Source organism: Pristis pectinata, chromosome 25 (assembly GCF_009764475.1).
Source record: "Pristis pectinata isolate sPriPec2 chromosome 25, sPriPec2.1.pri, whole genome shotgun sequence".
NCBI classification, from domain to species: Eukaryota; Metazoa; Chordata; class Chondrichthyes; order Rhinopristiformes; family Pristidae; genus Pristis; species Pristis pectinata.
In genome coordinates, this window is record NC_067429.1 from 15,452,468 (window position 1) to 15,471,631 (window position 19,164).

The window sequence follows — 19,164 nt, forward strand, 5'->3', positions numbered from 1 at the left end:
ATTAAATGCTAAGCAACACACACTCAAAATGCTGGAGGAACTCAGCAGGTCAGGCAGCATCTGTGGAGGACTGATGAAGGGTCTTGGCCCGAAACGTCAACTGTTTATTTCCCTCCATAGATGTTGCCTGACTTGCTGAGTTCCTCCAGCATTTTGCGTTGCTCTGGATTCCAGCATCTGCAGGATCTCTTGTGTCTGATTAAATGCTAAAGCTATGTTATATTTTAGCCTTTGGCCAAGAGGAGAGATTGTGGGTGAATCTGAGCTCCATGTATGATATTTCAGTAAATGCATGAGGCCGCCTCCTGTGTCGTAATTTGATCTATCAGGTCCATGCTGGTCCCATTAGTCCCATTCCCATTTTCTTTATTACCCCTGCAAGTTGTTCTCTCACATGCCCGTCAACCCTCCTTTGATTCTTTTGCCACCTTTGCTGTTTTAAGCTTCCAATTTGTCACTCCTTTTGACAATGGGAGAGTGCTCAATCTCTCCAACTGAACAGAAGGAATCAGCACACCAGTAGTAATTATACAACTGGCAAACCCACCAGCAATCTGACTGAAGCCACAGCTGTTAGTTTTGCCCACTTTTATGTTCTGCCAGACATGCTTCCTCAAACCTGGGCAGTGCTTTCTCCCTCTCCTTTGTGGTACTGTGGGCCACTTGGGTTGGTGGAGTGAATAGTGATGGGGGCCAGTGGAGTTGGGGATCTAGAGACTGTTCTCTGCAGGTGCTCTATTTAAGCATGCATTGCTCACACGAATCCCTGAAAATTAACACAGGTACAGCAACCAATCAGAAAGGCAAGTAGTATGTTGGCCTTTATTGCAAAAGCATTTGCATACAGGAGTAAGGCATCTTACCAGAATCATAGGGCTTTGCTGAGATTGCACCTGGGATATTTTGTACAGGTCTCATCTCTCTCCACCAGATACACATGGAAAAGATGAAATGCAGCAAAGTATCAGCCGACTGATGAGAGTTTAATTCTTACGTGATCTACTATGCACTTTCTGTATTTGTTTCACCAGATCATTGGTGGGAGGGAGGGGCTTGTCTTTTAAAGAGAGCTTAAGTGGACTGGATATATACTTAAGTTTAGAAAAGTGAGAGGTGATCTTATCAAAACACACAAAGTTCTTGGAGGGATTGACAGAGTAAATGGATGTTACTCTTGGATGGCATGTTTAGAACCAGGAGTCATATCCTCAAAATAAGAGGAGAGCCATGCAGGATTGAGATGAAAAGAAATTTCTTCAACAAAGGGTGTGAATCTTTGGAAATTTCTACCCAACACAGCTATGGAGGCTCAGTCGCTGGGTATATTTGAGGCAGGTTGATAGATTAAGGGATATTTAAGGGATGTGGGGTTACTGCAGGAGAGTGGCACTGAGGTAAATTGTCTTATTGAATACCAGAAGAGGTGTGAAGGACCAAATAGAATATCCTTGCCTCCATGTCCCTTCTCCCATTCCCTTCACTTCCTATCCCTATCAGATCTTCCACCCCTCTATCATTTCACCGTTCTGGTCATAGATGTTGAACCTTTATCTGTAACCAGTGAGATTTCTTGCTCCTCAATCTGAGGTTCATGCCATCAGGCATCTCCTTTTGCTGCAGAGGACAGCATCTCTCATGACCTGCTCCTGTTTCAAAAGGAGATTATCAACGGTTTAGACCCCATGCCTTAATACATTTCCACCCATTAATCAGAAGGACAACTTCGGCTTTTTATTCTGTCACACTCGGACCCGACCACTAATCAAGCTGAGTGTGTGCACCACATCCTAATGCTGAACACAATCCACTGCTTGATCATTGATAAAAGTCTAGGGCAGACATGAAATAGTTGTGCCCAGGAACAAAAGCAGTCTGGTGGTCACATTGTGCTGAAATAAAACTGAAAATAGGGGAAACACTGCTTGGGTCTGGCAGGATCCATAGAGAAATCGAGTTAATATTTCCTTTAGTACTGGAGGAAATTAAAGATGATCAGTGTGTTTAAACAATAAATTCAGGGAGGATTGCTGGATACTTCCATTTTACAGTGTGCTTACTTCAGTCATAATGCTGGACTAACATAGCAAAAATAGCTGCATCATTCTATGGTGGATTTCTGATACTTCTTCATCGATGTTGCAGGGAGAAATAGTTCTTATCAGAGAATTGGGTTTATTATGGTTTGACTAGGATCAGAGGAATATTATCTCTTTTCATTCTGTGAATAATTTGTGTTTTAAATCCTTTAATGTTTAATACTCATTTACTTTATGATCAGATACTTAAATGTTCTTAAAATCCTATTGAAGGGACATGTGCCACATTTATAATAAATTGATGCAGATGAATATTAATGTGTCTTCTGTCTTTCTGTTCCCAGCATATTTATTGGCACTTGTAGTGGTCTCCTGTGTCCTGGGTGGTATCCTCCTACTCTTGCTGTTGGCCTTAATGGGAACATGTCTCAGGTAAGGATGTGACCTGCACAAACTAATTGACTTATTTCTGCCAGGTGCTGCTTGAGGACAAGGTTTCCTACCTGGCCTGGTGTCCAGTCCTGATGAAGGATCTCGACCTGAAACGTAGACTGTTTATTTCCCTCCACAGACGCTGCCTGCCATGCTGAGTTCCTCCAGCATTTTGTGTGTGTTGTTCCTACCTGGCTTATTGTCATTCAAAGTCATAGCTTTCAGTTGTGAAACCTGAGTCCAGTGGATGAAGTTTCTCTCTTGTTCCTTTAATGGTTCATCGGATGAGTTACTAAATGCCAGAGGCAAAGGAACAATTCTTCACAGTTCAACTGTAGTCCACAAGAAAAATATCACAATCAAATACACAGATAAAATTGGACATTCTATCAAACATCCTCTTCCTCTTACATCAACCCAACATATCACCAAACTGTGCGGGATTCTGCATCCCTTTTGCAAAGCAGGAAGGAGTGCCAATAAATGCAGTGGTTCCTTGGGGATGAGCGTCCTATACTGATGTCTCTGTGTTCAAGGCCTTGACTTTAGCACAAGTGACCCTATCACCCAGTATACTGTAAAGCAGCTGTTCAGCAGCCAGTTTTCCAAACTCCTACAGTGACAGCAACCATTGTTGGGTCCTGAGTGCATGGATATTGTTGGCTTACTTTTTCTTGACTGCCAGTTTAGCAGAGTAAAACTTGGATGTGGGCATGCATCTGATACTCTATAAGCCAGCCCACTTCAAATCACTGCAGTGTATGATCGGGGTACCTGCCCTTAACACACTTAGCAATTTTTCACATCATTTCCTTCCCTGACAATCATAAGCCAATGTGCTTTCTGTTGAAGGAATTAAGTGACATAGAGGTAGAATTACTGCTCAAATTGCAGCCTGGTACGGAAAAATCCAAAGTTGTCTTATTGTGGAGCAGGCTCGCAGCACTCACTGGCCAGCTCCCTTTTTCTTGTTGCCTTGTGTCAGAGCTGAAAAGAGTATAAATCTGGTTGATGCTTGTCCTTTCACCTGTCACCTAGCTTTGCACCATATCTTAACTGGCATTATCCTCACTGCCTTGAAAAAATGGTGCTATTTTGGTTAATCCTTTCTCAATACAAGTACTTCTAGTTAATGGTGACTTAAACTAGAAGCACCGAGCCTGACTTGGTATGAAATGACTCAACCATGGAAATGAGAGGAGGAATAAATAGAAAAAACATAATTGCAGGTATTTCTAAATCCCATGTTGGATAAACATAGTCAAGGGATTTTGGAAAGGCAAGATACTCAAGAGGAAATAATTTAAATAGACGGTTCACATTAGCGGTTAAATCTCAAGTTTCAAAAGAGTTTGAACTAATAGTTGGATATTAGAGGACTTCCACACTGTCTTGCAAAGTGTATTATTTATATTACACATGGTCCAATGAATGTTGAGACTGAATTGCAACTAAGCAGCATTGATTTTCTGTTTGCAGATTAAGGAGTGGTGCTTACAGCTCCTCATCCGGCTCGCATGACTATGTAATGTGGCCCAAATCCGAGATGCCAAAGATCCCTCGTGCCACCATGCACTGGGATGGCAATCAACTTGAAATGCAGGAGAACGGTAGCACCAGCAGTTTAACTGATATCCATCGGGATGGAGGGAGAACGGTGAGAGGAGTTAAAACTATGTATTGGAGGTTGAGGTGAAAAATTGACACTAATTTTGTTCTCTTCATTTTATACAGTCACTTTCCTTACTGACTCTCCTAATAGCAAAATGCTGTCTAGGTTTCCACACAAGACCCTGGAATTAACTCACCAGCAGAGAATTGGAATGGCACTGCCTTCTGACATTTTTGACAAAATGTTATTTGCCCAGTGTCTCTTGCTTCCCCCTTCCCTTGCACTATCTTTAAAATGCTGCTTGCGATTGCTTGTGTTCTTAAAAGGACATGTGCTGCAGGGACACAGTTATGGGCTTCTGGTTTCCAATGGAATCCATTGTTGGCTCCTTGAATCATCTGCATATTTTTAGTTCATTAGCCAAACCGACTTAAAATAGTGGCACTGAAATCAAACTTTCTGCAGTTAAGTTGTTCCTTGTAAAGTATGAACTTTACATTTCTCAGGAATTGCAGCCCAATTTCCTTAAAATGCTTATGCTTTGAAACCAAGGTAGAGACTTCAGTATGTGACCACTGAAGTTCCAGTGAGAGTTGAAGATAGGGAGTCCATTTGCCCATGTAACTTCCATCCAGAAAGAATCCAATGTTTCCTCCATTTGGGAATGTAGAGGGGAAGTTCATTCTATTTGGTGGATGAGGCAGTGGCCAGAATGATTAACAATAACTATGGACTTGTACATAAGAGGTCCAGTGCAGCACAGAGGTACTTAAAAACCTAGTTGTACCAGGGATGCCCAATGACAGTTGCTCCAGAACAATTTGGTATAGGTTCCCTCAGTGATCCAAAAGGAGCTTTGAATGGGGAATAGCATCATCTTGTGTATGACTAATGAAGAAATCACTAAGTGAATTACTGTAGTGAGTGCTTGGTTAAATTTTGAGTGTGTGTGGAATGACTTGAAAATAGTTATTATCATACTTCACTTGGTATAGTCTGTTTTCAGCATTTACCATTGAAAGAAACATGCAATTGGATACCAAGGCACATGTCTTCACAGACTGGGCAATGGACTTGCTCTCCCCAAAATACTGCTGTGTCTAGGTCAATTGAAAATGTTGAATCTAATGTTGATGAACCATTGCCAACCAAGGGTATTAAGTCATTTATAAAACCTAGGTAGTAAATGGAGTTAAGATTTAGATCAGGCATGGTCTAATGTAATGCCAGATCAAAACTTGGGTCCAGTGATATACCCCTGCTCCTAAAGCCAATCCCCTGTGAAGAATGCATCTTTTAAATTTCAGGCAGAAATTGTCACGGCAGTACATCCTTTTGCATATTTAACTTGCACAGTTCCACAAAGTTGTGGTCAACCTTGTCCACAGATATAACAACTGTGAGAAATTTAACAGCAATGTAATACAAGTAAACTAATGGAGAAAGCAGTTTGCCATACTTCAGCTAATTGGTGTTGGTCACCTCTGCTTCTCTTTCTCATCCAAACTAAACAAACAAGCCAGTTAAAATGGAAAAAAATGGCTTCCTCACCATCCATAGCAGCTGGTAGCTAGCAGCCAGCACTGAAGCAGAAAACACCAGAGTTATCAGCACAGTATGTGACTTAGTTATATTATCAGTATATGTTAAGGTGAGTTTATTAACAGTGTTAAATTATTATCTGTTGCACTTTTACATACTGTTTTTGACTAATACCTACACATAAATGATTTCCTGTTTTGGGGATTCCTGGCCATTTCTGGAATGTCTTCCTCATGAAAGTTAAGGATTTACTCTATTCAGTTTGTGCAACTGCATTTAATGTGATAAGTTCTGAAGTCTTTGAAAGGCATATTGTTTGCTATTTGTGAAAACAAATCCTGTCGTGTGAATCTGACTAATTCTGCTTTGCATTCTACTATTATTCTAGCCTGAGAAAAATGATGACCTGAAGACCTTTAAAGGAAAACAGCAGTCTCGTTACACCTATCTCTGTCAGGGACAAGAGAATCCATATTACGTCAGTGATGAAAAGAAGCCAGAATACTTGTAAAGATGAAGATAGTGCAGATGCACTCAGACTATTGTAAAAAAAAAGCTGGAGTCCTTTGTACTTGTATGCACACCGCACAGCAAGTATGAGGGAATGGAGGAAAAGATGAATTTTACAAATTTCTAAGCCCATGTTATTGGAGAATGGAATTCAAGCCCATTGGCTACTAAAATATCAGATTGACACTCAGATTTCCAATGTCAGCTTTTTAGAACATGTTGTTTGCCTCTCTTCCCCCTCCAACAGCAAATCAATCAAATCATTAGTCCAGATATAACCACACGAAACAGGGAAGAGGAAAGAAACTTAAAGTAACTGGCCACAATTCCATTTACACAAAGGTTGAGATTTTGCCTGATATAAAGAGTATCTTGCACTTGGGCAATTTTAATTTTTTTTATGAAATACTGAATCACTACATTTATTTCCAAACTTTAAACAGAGGTCTCTGCTATTGTCAGGGAAGTAATTCATTCAGAGTTCAACATCATTCTGCACGTAGTTGCAGTGGAAGAGTCTCCTTTGGAATGTTCAGAAATGTTCACCTGAACATCCCAAACAAGTGTTTTTAAATAAAGAAAAGAATATATCAAATTGCTCCTTTACTTTAAGATTTAATGTTATCCTTAAAATATCAACCTTTCTTTTAATGACAGGAAAAGTTGTAACACTTTCATGCTTGTTTGAATGTACTTAAGCTGTTGGGGTAAGGTGTGTTTGCCCAGCCTCATCACTAAGTGTTCCTCCTTTAATGAAGTCAGGGGTAAAAATAATTTCTCTAGTTTTAATGGATGTTCAGTCACCAGTTCTTTTGTATTGCTCTGCTTTCTTTAGATGGGCTGGAATAAGCAATGTGGTGGGACTTCTTTTCACAGAAACACTATATTTACTGTAACAAACAATGAGGAAATTAATCTTTAAACTTGTATTGAGAGGTTGGTTCATAGAAAATAGGAAATAGACATTTGCCACTTAAAATAGTAGGAGGAAATTGTTCACCTTCTGACATGACAGACAATATTCATGTTATTGCATCACCAGCCAGCTAAAAGAGCACATTTTCACCAAAAAAATGACTTTTTGTTTTAAAAGTTGCACACTTTACTGATTTGATTATGTAGATATGTTGTAAATACTGTGGTCCACACTTTGGCTCCAAGATGTATATTTAGTTTATTGACTACTGTGGGCAAACTTCTGCTGGTTTGAATCTGCAGTCGGTTTAAAACCTTCAGTCTCTTGATTATAGATTCATCAATTTATTTCTGCAGTGAAAACGCTATATTGAGTTTATTTTCCCAGGCATAAGGGGGTGGTATTATGTTTTGCAAATGTGTATTTAAAAATACATTTTGATTGTTTATCATCTTTGATAGCTGGTTTCTTAACATGTTTGATAATTTAATATAAACATAATGGCTAACGCTGTAAGAAACGTTCACCCTTTTTGCTTGTTGGTTAAAATTTAGTTTCTCATTCTCAGAGCTACTTTTGAATTCTGGGTCTTGGATACCCAAACTAACTGTGCCACTCTCCATTACTTTTGTAACATCCAGTTCTTTCTCTGAACTAGATGCACTGTGGAGAAACAAGCTAGCCATGGCATTTTGGCTAACACATGAGCTTGGGTTAGGTGACCCTATGACCAAGTATAGGCATATACCTGTGTGATGTGACACCATGGTACATAGTTACTGTAGGGATAGCACCTTTTACTGTCCCGGGGAGACTGGCTGCAGCAATGTAGACCTTGAGGAAAAGGTGTGACTGCCAGCCTTGGAGTATATTTAGCTTAATAGAGAAACCAGCAGCGCAAGACAAACTGCAGCAATTGGTATAGAAATAACCCAGGATAAAATTATCTACGGATTAAAAAGTTAGGAATTCCAGGTTTTCTTTTTCCTTCCTCTCTGACTATCCTTAAGGAATAGTTTAAACAATGATGAGCATTAGTAGCATTTGACTGTTAGTGGTTTAAAATGTGGTGATAAAGCATTATTGAATAGCAAAGCCCAATAACCTCTGCAGACTGGGGCATACAGGAAAATAGCTCCAAAGATTGAAGTATGCAAATGTTGACTGGTCCTTGGGATCTTTATATTCCAAACGTTTGCATTTCCTATTTTTGCTAAACAGGTGTAGACAAAGTTTCTTCAGAAGCTAACTCAATGGTGGTCCAGTGGACAATTTGAGGTGTCTTATTTAATTGTATTGCTTAAATTGCATAGCTTAAACTTCAAAGCACATTAATGGAAACATTGATAGCTTGTGCATGTAAAAACTTTTTGTTTCTAGATCAAAATGGAACTGTCTATAAATAGTAAAGATGTGCCTATTTTTTTCTCTTTTACAAATGATATATTTTTGCAATACTAAGAATGACTATCAGAAATGCAAGGTTCATTTGCTTAAGAAGTGGACTGTAGCTTTCATTGCCTAAGTAGATCATGTTCCTCTTGAACGTATGTATATTTTGTGTCGGTAAAGTTGTTTATCCATCAGCACAGACCAGTTGAACATGTCCTGCTTTTGCTTCTCTATCTTCTGCTTCTTTCTATGTCATTTGGCTGCCAACTTTACCCAGTATTCTCAATGAGAGAGAAGTTTAATTGTTGATGCTTGTCAAGAAGGACATGATGTTGCTGGTGGATGGGCTGGGTGAATGGTTGTTTTGTAAGAGATCATTGTAGGTAATCAGTGGATTGGGGATAAATCAGTTACCATAAGCTTTTGAAGTAAGTGTTTTAGCAAAATGCCTAGCACTTAGATTACGTAACAGTTTTCTTAAGTACTACTCATGTAAGTTTTATTTTCAACCAGTGTACATTGCACTGGCAATCATTTCTGGATGAAATTACATAAGTGGACCTGGCATTTGCATTGCTATTTACCTTAGCACGCCTGAACTCTTCCCAAGATCGGCCATGCACCAAAGGATGATGTTGTTTACTTAACACCCATCTCCACAGTCAACAACAATTGGAGCTCAGAACTCCACACTCTGGCAGTCATGGAACACTCTCAGTATGAGTAAAAAGCATATTGTCCTACCTTTCATCTGCTTTTTAAAGAGATACTGTTCTCTCATCAGGAGACCTGATTTGGCAGTTTCAGGACTGATTCTGGCTGCTCTAACACCTTCCAGAATTGACACAATGCACTGAAACTTTAGATGACATATAGTCCAGCATTTAGTTCCTGAAATGTTCATTCCATGGCGGCCTCAGTGGTGACACCACTGACTGCAATCCATTACTGAAGGCAGAGCTTTGTCCATGACTGACTAATTAGTGGGTTAAGGACCTTCAGATAAGTGGCAAAGAGTGCACTCCCACCTTGTCTGCAGAAATACCAATACCCTCTCTGCACCACTTTGCTGAGCAATGTGTTCACAGGATCAGGCTTTCCAAATCTGCCATCAGGGAGGTATGTGACATTCTGCAGGAAGATCTTGAGCCTTTTATGCCTGTTCTTCATGGAGGTCAAATCATGTTGACCCTTCCTTGCCACAGGCTCTTTCCAAGTGACCACAGCAGATCTCCTCCAAGTCTAGGTTCCCTTAGCCTCACTTACATGAAGAAATTAATCTTCCTATTGATTTCTGTGAGGAACAGGTGGCATCTCTTGGGTTTGTTGGCATTGTTAGCTTCTCAAAGGAGCAGGTGGCCATTGGTTGCACTCAAACCCATAAGGCTATCCCTGCAGAATACATCCCTTTACATTAACAGAAGAGGTTTCCACTCCCTAAATATGCAGATTTTAGTGAATCACGTGATGAATTTCCTCATACTGAATGCCATGTTTCTGAGAAACAGGTATGACCTCTTAGTGAGATCATGAGTCAAATTTAAATGACAACAGTGCTTGGAGTGATGGGTCGTAGGGTACAAGGGATACCCTTTAGTTCCACGGCTGTTCCCACTGGTGTTGCTACAATGAGAACAATGCAAGTAGCAGGATGATGGTGATTGTCATTGCCCTCCTCAAGATGAGATTTCTTGACCTGCATCAGTTTAGGGCCTCATTGGAATGCATGCCAAGTAGACATGGAGACTTCATGTATTGCATGCTGTACGTTCTATCAATTCTGAGCCAGTAGCTGGTGTCAGAAGAGCAGCAATTAGACTCAGCCTGATTATGTGGAGCAGCAGAAGCTGGTGAAAGAAGGAGCCCCCAGAGAGAGGTCCTTGCTCTGCCTCCACAGCCTTGTATTCCTAGCCGAGGGAAAAGTTGTTGATAAGTTGCTTCTAATGAGCCTGCAAAGTCAGAGCCCCCAGTGGAAGCAAAAGTAATCCCCTCCAAACAACAGTCACAACCATCAACATAGTGCACCAATAATCTGATGGGGGAGCTCAGAATATATCTAAAAGTCCTCTTGCATCTTACTTTGTAGCTCCACCTGCTCTGAAAGTAACACAATGAATGCATAAATGCCTCCTTCCAATCCTGCTCTGATTACTTAGGCAGCTTATTACACCTCTGTATTTCCAGATCTATGGCATCTGGCCGAAAGAACTCAGACCTCTCCATAAAATACCCTCTCCTACGACAATCTCTGATCTGCAGATGTAAACAATGCAAATCACCATGACATATCTTGTGGGGTAATGAAATTTATTTCCACCTTCCTTATTTGGAGATTCTCACTGCTGGAGGAGATTACAGTAGCCAACTTCTGTCAGTTCCAATAAAAGATAGTTGGACTGAAATGTTAACTCTGTCTCTCTGCAAATGCTACTGTCCAGGCCATTTCCATCATCTTCATTTCTGTGCTTTTCATCTCTTGCCAGGCTTCTCTTCTGCTGGACCTGGTGAGTCTCTGTGCCTTCTAGTACACAAGACCGTCCTCATGTCATGTAGCCTGTTAACCAGTACTTGCATGCTCTTTTGAGTGATTATGGGAGCTGTCTCCCTCTTTCCTACAGTCTGCATATTCTAGTAGCCATCATGTGTCTCTCTGTTACCTGGCTGATATGGGGAGTGTGCCATTTAAGGGTGATGCCTTTCTCTGATTGCTCTGCAGCAGTTTGTCTGCATTGAAATGTCATGAGATCCTGTTGGAAATCGCACAGGCCCCATTTAGGTGCTTTGGGATTAAATCATTCTAAAGTGATTTCACAGCAGATTTTGGACATTTATGCATTTTTTTTGCAAGGGCCCTGATTTGGTAGTTGCACTAAACCATGCTTTGCAGCATTAAAAATAGGTGATACCAAATTTTTAGGCAAAGGACTTCATGGGCTTTGTTCATGTATTTGAATTTTGAATGTTGTAAAGACCTGTCTAGATTTTTATCACTCTTTCAGAAAACTTAACTGAGTTAAGGTGCAGTTTTTTTTTGGTAGGGGGAAGATGTAAAGGGAAAGACCAATTGATGTAGTGCTCATCAACAGGAGACTGGATTTAGTTTTGCAATCTGGTTTTCAATTTGAAGATCACCCTGCACAAAAAGAATCAGGAAGCCTTTGGTGATGGCAGAGTTTCCACATCAATCCCAAACACATACATGAGGGAGACACTTCCACTTGACATTTGAGTCTGTTTCACAGATGTCTTTTGTGTTTGCTTCCTGTTCCATTTCGGTAAAAATGTAATGGAAAGTGTGTGTTTCTGGGAGCTTAAGCATTTTTCTTTGCTCAAAAGGATTTAGTTGCTGCACTTGCATGTAATAAAATGACCAAAGTTGCTTTCTCGATTCAGACTGACTGTGTTTTGCTTGTACCTTTTTTTGTACATTGTAGTTGTGATAATTGTAAAGCAATTTAATGCCAAATAGGAGTAAAATCGTGAGAATTTCAAGTAACTTTGTTTTAAAGAATCACTGGTATTGTAATATTGAAATGTGTTTTTCTATTGATATTGATTACTATTGTAAAATTTTAAAATGTTTAAATTGAAATAAAGAATTACTTTCCAGTCCCTCTTATCTCAATCTATAGCAGGTATTGTGTCCAAATAATTTCAGTGAGGTGAATGATATTTGGCACCTCTAGACAGTGTTGTCATCATTGAATGCAGGGCTTGTACTAATAGGTTATATTAATGTACTTGATCTTTTTTTTCTCTATTCAATGCCATGCCCAGTGGAAAATCCCACTATGGTGTGGTTGGGAATCACAAACCAAACTACATAACAGCCCACAACTAGCTTTCAGTTATCTGGTTAGAGAACCAGTGCAAGATTAGTTTGGTAATTGAGTTCCCTTAGAGGCTTGGGATAAAGAATATTTCCATGGTAGGAGTGATTATCTTTTTCTGTCATGCAACTTTCAAAACTGAGCTCTTAAGCCTTCAGGTTAAGTGATTCCATTAGACATAGGAGCAGAATTAGGCCATTTGGCCCATCAATTCAACTGCAGACATACTTAAGTTAAATGAGTTAAGATGTTGTCATTTACAATATGTGCATTTGGAAGTAATTACATTCCTCTAAATTAAAATGTTGGAGTAAATCAAAAAATAATATAAACAAAAATAAAAGATAACAGAAGCTTTTTATTTTCTAATTTCTTAGTTGCTGGTTGATTGACTCAGAATCAGATCTATTTTCACTGACTTGTATGATGTGAAATTTGTTGCTTTATGGCAGCAGTACAGTGCAAAGAAATAAAATTACTATAAGTTACTACAATATAGTGCAAAACAAAATGGAATAACAAGGTAGTGTTATATGTACATGAACCATTCAGAAATCTGATGGCAGAAGGGAATAAGCTGTTTCTGAATCATTGAGTGTGGGTCTTCAGGCTCCTGTACCACCTCCCTGATGGTAGTAATGTGAAGAGGACATGTCCCAGGTGGTGAGGGTCCTTGGTAATGAATTCCACCTTCTTGAGGCACCGCCTCCTGAAGATTTCCTCAATGGTGGGCAGGGTTGTGCCCGTGATGGAGCTGGCTGAGTCTACAACCCCCTGCAGCCTCTTGCAATCCTGTGCATTGGAACCTCTATACCAGGCTGTGATGCAACCAGTCAGAATGCTCTCCACCATACATCTATAGAAATTTGTAAGAGTCTTTGGTGACATACCAAATCTCCTCAAACTCCTAACAAAGTAGAGCTGCTAGCATGCTGCCTTCGTGATTGCATCAATGTGTTGTGCCCAGGATAGATCCTCCAAGAAGCTGACACCCAGAAACTTGAAGCTGCTGACCCTTTCCACCAATGACCCCCTCAAATGAGGACTGGTGGGTGTTCTCCTGACTTCACCTTCCTGAAGTCCACAATCAATCCCTTGGTCTTGTTGATATTGAGCACGAGGTGGTTATTGCAACACCATTAAACCAGCCAATCTACCTCCTGTACGCCTCCTCGTCACTATCTGAGATTCTAACAACAGTGGTGTCATTAGTGAATTTATAGATCGCATTTGAGCTATGCTTAGTCACACAGTCATGAGAGTAGAACAATGGGCTAAGCACTCATCCTTAAGGTGTGTCTGTGTTCATTATCAGCAACAAGGAGATGTTACTTCCAATCAGCACTGACTGTGTCTCCCGATAAGGAAGTTGAGGATCCATTTGCAGAGGGAGGTACAGAGGCCCAGGTTTTGAAGCTTGGTGACTAGCACTGAAGGGACTATATTGATATTTCAAGGGCATTGCTATTTTGGAAATTACTGATAATCTCATGTGAACAGGGTTGCGGTCTGGCACCTGAAATTAACCCAGATCTTTGGGAAATTGGGTGGTAGACTTTGGGATTTGATATCAAGCTGTAATTCTCATTCTGTGGCCCAGCGATGTTGTGCAAGAGCTGGTTATCTCACTGTGTAATTTGTGTTTGTCTGTATTCACTCAACGACTAGTCAGCAGATGGACAAATATCCATGGATCTTGTATCCTTCTGGTGAACTTTCTGAATGGTATGTGAACACCTTTCTGAAAATCACAACACAGCTTTAACAGGAGGAAAGTATCTTCGTAGCAGGCGAGAGCAGTGACTTTGAATAGGTCGTTGGTGCACCAGAAGGCACCTGGTGGTACTACATCGAGTTAAATAAAATGTTTATGTATGTTGAAATATAGTTGCTGTGAACTTATAAAGAAAATAGAAGCAGCAGTAGGTTATATAGACATCGAGACCTCTTCTACATTGAAAACTGCAGTTACTGTAAACTAAATGAGATTTCATTAGTCATCTGATTTTATGTTGCATATGTGTCTTAAGTTTTGCTTTTTTGTTGATCTATATTCTGTGCAAATGAAGTGAGCACCACAGGCATGTGAGATAGGTATGCCTTATACAAAGCCCGTCCAGGGCTTCAGCCTGGGCTCCTGGTGACTCTTCACAGTGACTGCCAACCTTGACCCTGCTTGAGCAGTTGTCAGAGTTCTCTCAGATTCCAGTATGAATGTTGAATAGTTTTTTGGAACTTCCTTGATTTTTATCTCTGCATTGCATCCTCTGCTTTCCTCTAAGAAAGGCTCTCCAAGAAGGATCCAGCATCCATGGCTAACTTATACAAGGGATGGTATCAGATTGAAAGAAAAGGCATTCAATGTTGCAAAAGTTAGTGATAGGTCAGAGGATTAAAGATTTTAGGAACCACTAAAGGATGACTATCTTATCCTACCTTATATTTTTAAAGTATGACAGTAAACTAGCAAATTAAAAACATAATTTTTTTTATGTATACAAAATTGAAGAGAGCTGCCGAAGTAAACTTTGGTTCCTTTTGACAAAGATACTTGGGAATTACTAATGGGAAATTAAAAAAAATGGCAGGGATTCTAAATGATTATTGTGGCTCAGTCTTCACAGTAGAAGACATTAAAAATAATAGATAATCAACAGGCTATAGGGAAGGAGGAACTTAAAGTGATTTGTCATTTTAGAGAAAAAAAAATGCTTGCCAAACTAATGGCACTAAAGGCCGACCAGTCCTCTAGAGCTGGTGGCCTGCATCCTTGGGTGTTTAAAGGAAGTGGCTGCAGAAATAATTGATGTGTTCATTGTAATATACCTAAATTCTTGAAAGGTCCCAGAGGACAGGAAAACACATGTAATACTTTATTCACGAAAGGTAGGAGAGTGAGAGAAGGAAACTATGTTCTAGTTAGTTTAACATCTGCATTAGAAAAATGCTGGTATCCATATTTGAAGAGATAATAGCAGAACATCTAAAGAACAATAAGGCAGAGTCAACATGGTTTTAAGAAAGGGAAATCATGTTTGACAAATTTGCTCAAGTTCTTCAAAGGTGTTACAAACAGAGTGGATGAAAAAGAACCAGTAAATGTAATGTATTTCTCACTGTACCTTCTTTGTGGAACCATAGGAGATGCAACACCTTGTATGTGTTCCCACCATCAAGAAACCAAAACACTCCTAGGTGAAGCAGTGATTCACTTGCACTTCTTATTTAGTTCACTGCATTCTGTGCTCACAATGTGATCTGCCTTTCACCAGAGAAACCAAATGCAGATCAGGTGTCCACTTTGCAGAACATATCTGTTCATGATGCAAGGATTGTCCTGAATTTTCAGTTTCCTGTAAATTTAGTTCTCTTGCAACACAAAGGTGCTGGAGGAACTCAGCGGATCAGGCAGCATCTATGGAGGGAAATGGACAGTTGACGTTTCAAGTTAAGGCCCTTCATCTGGACCCGTATTTAATTCTCTATGCCACTCCCACACTGACTTCTGTCTTTGGCCTCTCACACGTTTTCAATGAAGCTTGAGGAACAGCATCTCATCTTCCAACTAAACATATTAATAGTCCTTGGGACATGTTGAATTCAACATTTCAGATAAGCAGCCTTTCCAGTTTGTGTCAGAATTGGCCACTTCTGAAGAAAGGTCATCAATGTGAAATAAGTGTCTTGTCTCTCCATAGATGCTGCCTGAGCTTCTGAGTATTTCCAGCATTCCCTTTTATTTCAGATATCCCACAACTACAACATTTTGTATCTCATAGTTACTGCAATTTTTTTTCTCTCTTCTATCCTCATTTTGGCAACGAATAAGCCCTCACCACCCTCTCTCAGTCAGAACCCCCAATACCATGTATAATTCAGGCTCTTAGTTTCCACTCTATCATGGACATTGCCTTTGTTCTTGCCACTTTCCCTCTTCAGTAACAGTCACGCTTGATTTTTAGCTTCTGAATCTGATAAAAGATTGACCCTGAAATGCTTTCTCACCTACTGAACATTTCCAGCAGTTTTGAGTTTATTTTTAATGTCAATTCAATCGCAACCAAAGTTATGCCCAAGACTTTTCTGAAATTAATAGTGTAGCAGTCAGCATAATGCCATTACAGCGCCAGCGACCCGGGTTCAATTCCGGCCGCTGTCTGTAAGGAGTTTTTACGTTCTCCCTGCGTCTGTGTGAGTTTCCTCCCACATTCCAAAGACGTACGGGTTAGGAAGTTGTGGGCACGCTATGTGGGCACGCTATGTTGGCGCTGGAAGCGTGGCGACACTTGCGGGCTGCTCCCAGAACACTACGCAAAGGGTGCATTTCACTGTGTGTTTCGATGTACATGTGACTAATAAAGATCTATGAATGCATTTGCATTGGAAAGTAATTAGTACTTTAATCGTTACTACCCTCTCAGATTTTGTAGGATAGTTGTTAAGTTAAACTAAGAAAATGCTTCATTGGACAATAAAAAAAACTTACACAGAAATATGCCATATTTCTTCATTGCATGTGAGTGTACACAGACAAGCTGGTAGCTTCTCTACAGAGAGACAGACTTCCTGGAATCATTTCCCTAAAAATTGTTATAATCTATGCACAGCAGTTGTTCACATGTGACAGTCTTTAAAAGGACACACATTCATTAATGCAAGGATAATTGGAGTGATAACCAAATGAATTTTATAGAATTTAAATCGAGCTTTTATTTCTCGTTTCCTTACAATCTCCCAAAAATGTGCAGGTTGGTATGTTAATTGGCCACTATACATTGCTCCTAGTGTGTAGGGTGGTGATGAATCTGGGGGAAGTTGATGGAAATGTAAGAATAAAATGGGTGCTTGATAGTTGGCATGGATTCAGTGGGCCGAGAGGCATATTTTCATGCTGTATCTCTCTGACTCTATAACATGGAATACAAGACTATTCAGCCATCAAGTCTATGCAAGCTCTCAAAGCAATCCCATCAATACCATTCCCCCATTTATTTTCCTGTAAACCATTCTCTCTCACATATCCATGAACTGCCCTGCTAGGATAAGACAATACATTTATTTATTAGTGACATGTACATGTACATCAAAACACACAGTGAAATGTCTTTTTGCGTTACTGAGAATATGCTGGGGGCAGCCGCATGTGTCGCCACTCTTCTGGCGTCAACATAGCATGCCCACAACTCCTAACCTGTATGTCTTTTTGGAATGTGGGAGGAAACTAGAGCACCCGGCGGAAACCCACGCAAACACGGTGAGAACGTACAAACTCCTTACAGACAGCGGCACAATTGAACCCAGGTCACTGGTGCTGCAATAGTGTTAAGTCTCCCACCACCCACGTACACATGGGTAACCTACAGTAACCTACATGTTTTGGGATGTGGGAGAAAACCAGAGTAGTCGGAGGGAAATGTGCAAACTCCACACAGATAGCATTGGAGGTCAGGATTGAACTTGGGTTGGTGGAGCTGTGAGTCAGCAGCATTACCTACTGCCTCAAAGATTTAACATCTATTTATATTGGGCTCTTATCATAGCACCTTTGAAGCCTCAGGGACAGTTTGCTGAGCTGCAGGAGTTATTAGGGCAATTGATCAAAAGGTTTGTCAAAGAAAGCTTTAAGAAATGAGAGAGAAGGTAGGACAACGGGTTTAAGGAAGGAATGCCAGAGCTTCCAGCCATGACTGCCAATGGTGGAGTCATTCAGAAAGATCAGTGGCCAAGATTAGAAGTTCCCAATGGTTATAAAATCACAGAGATAGGGACCATCAAAGGATTTAAAAACAGTAATGAAAATTTCAACACTGTGCTGTTGCCTAACTTGGAGCTGGTGTAGTTTGAAGCACAGAGTGGATGAGACTTAAGCACCAGAGTTTTAGATGTCCTTAAGCTTAAAGAATGTTGTACAAGTGAGGCTGACCAAAACTGCATTGGAATTGTAGAGTATAAAAGTAACAAAGGCATTGATGAGTGTATTAGATAAGCTGAGGCAGGATGAGTTGTGCAGCGTTGTAGAGGTAGAAATAAGCCATCATAGTAATAGTACAGGGATGAGGTTTGACATTCACCTGGAGCTGAACGTGACACAAATATTTCAGACAGCTCTCTGGGAGAACAACAGAGTTGATGGCAACCAACAGAGTTTGTGATGGGAGATAAAAACGTGGTTTTCCCAAAATTCAGTTGGAGGAAACTTTTGCACTTCCAGCACTGGACATTGGACAAGTAATCTGACAATTTAGGGTTGGTAGTGCGTGGGGCCTGGCTGCCATCTACATACCTGGGAAGTGATGTCTTGATGTGGATGACATTACTAAGGGGAAACATTCAGCGGAGGGAGCCAGGAGATCTTTGGGAAGATGGTGGTAATGGTGTAGATACCGGGAACCTAGCCATTGCTGATGATATCTGTCTGCGAGTAGGTAGCTAAGAATGTAATCTTATTCAAATGGATGATTGTGGTTGTATGAGGACAGTGTGGTCATGTATGTCATAGGCTGTTGGCAGTTGAGAAGAACATGGAAGGATAGATCAATTCATTCACAATTAAATAGGATGACATCGGAAACTTTGATAATGGTACTGTGTAAGTGGTGCAGATATGGCTGCAGCAGCCCAGTCATGGTATCCTGGAGATGTACACGAACTTTGGAGGCAACATATTCAAGAACTTCGGAGAGAAAAGAGATGGGGCAGCAGTTTGCAAGGGTTTTGGAGGGTGGTGAAATGGGGGTTATAGGGGAGAGAAATGATGACAGCAAATGTAAAGGAAAAGTAGGGGCAATGACCAAAGAACGAGTTCAGCTAACATAGGGGCAGCAAGCAGAATTAGGTGGGCAGTAAGTGGGAATGAAGTCAAGGGAGCAGGAAGTGGCTGTCAAGGACAAGATA

The 19,164-nt window shown here is 40.4% G+C and overlaps 1 protein-coding gene across 2 annotated transcripts in view; it reads left to right on the forward strand.

Moving 5' to 3' along the window:
- Nucleotides 1-12,065, forward strand: part of LOC127582998 (protein HEG-like) — a 69,667-nt gene extending 57,602 nt beyond the window's left edge. For both annotated transcript variants that reach the window (XM_052038674.1, XM_052038675.1), the window contains exons 10-12: nucleotides 2,381-2,468; nucleotides 3,948-4,125; nucleotides 6,011-12,065. In XM_052038674.1, coding sequence (XP_051894634.1) covers nucleotides 2,381-2,468; nucleotides 3,948-4,125; nucleotides 6,011-6,133 — 389 coding nt within the window. In that variant the 3' untranslated portion in view covers nucleotides 6,134-12,065. The remainder of the gene's footprint in view (nucleotides 1-2,380; nucleotides 2,469-3,947; nucleotides 4,126-6,010) is intronic.
- Nucleotides 12,066-19,164: the final 7,099 nt, after the last annotated feature.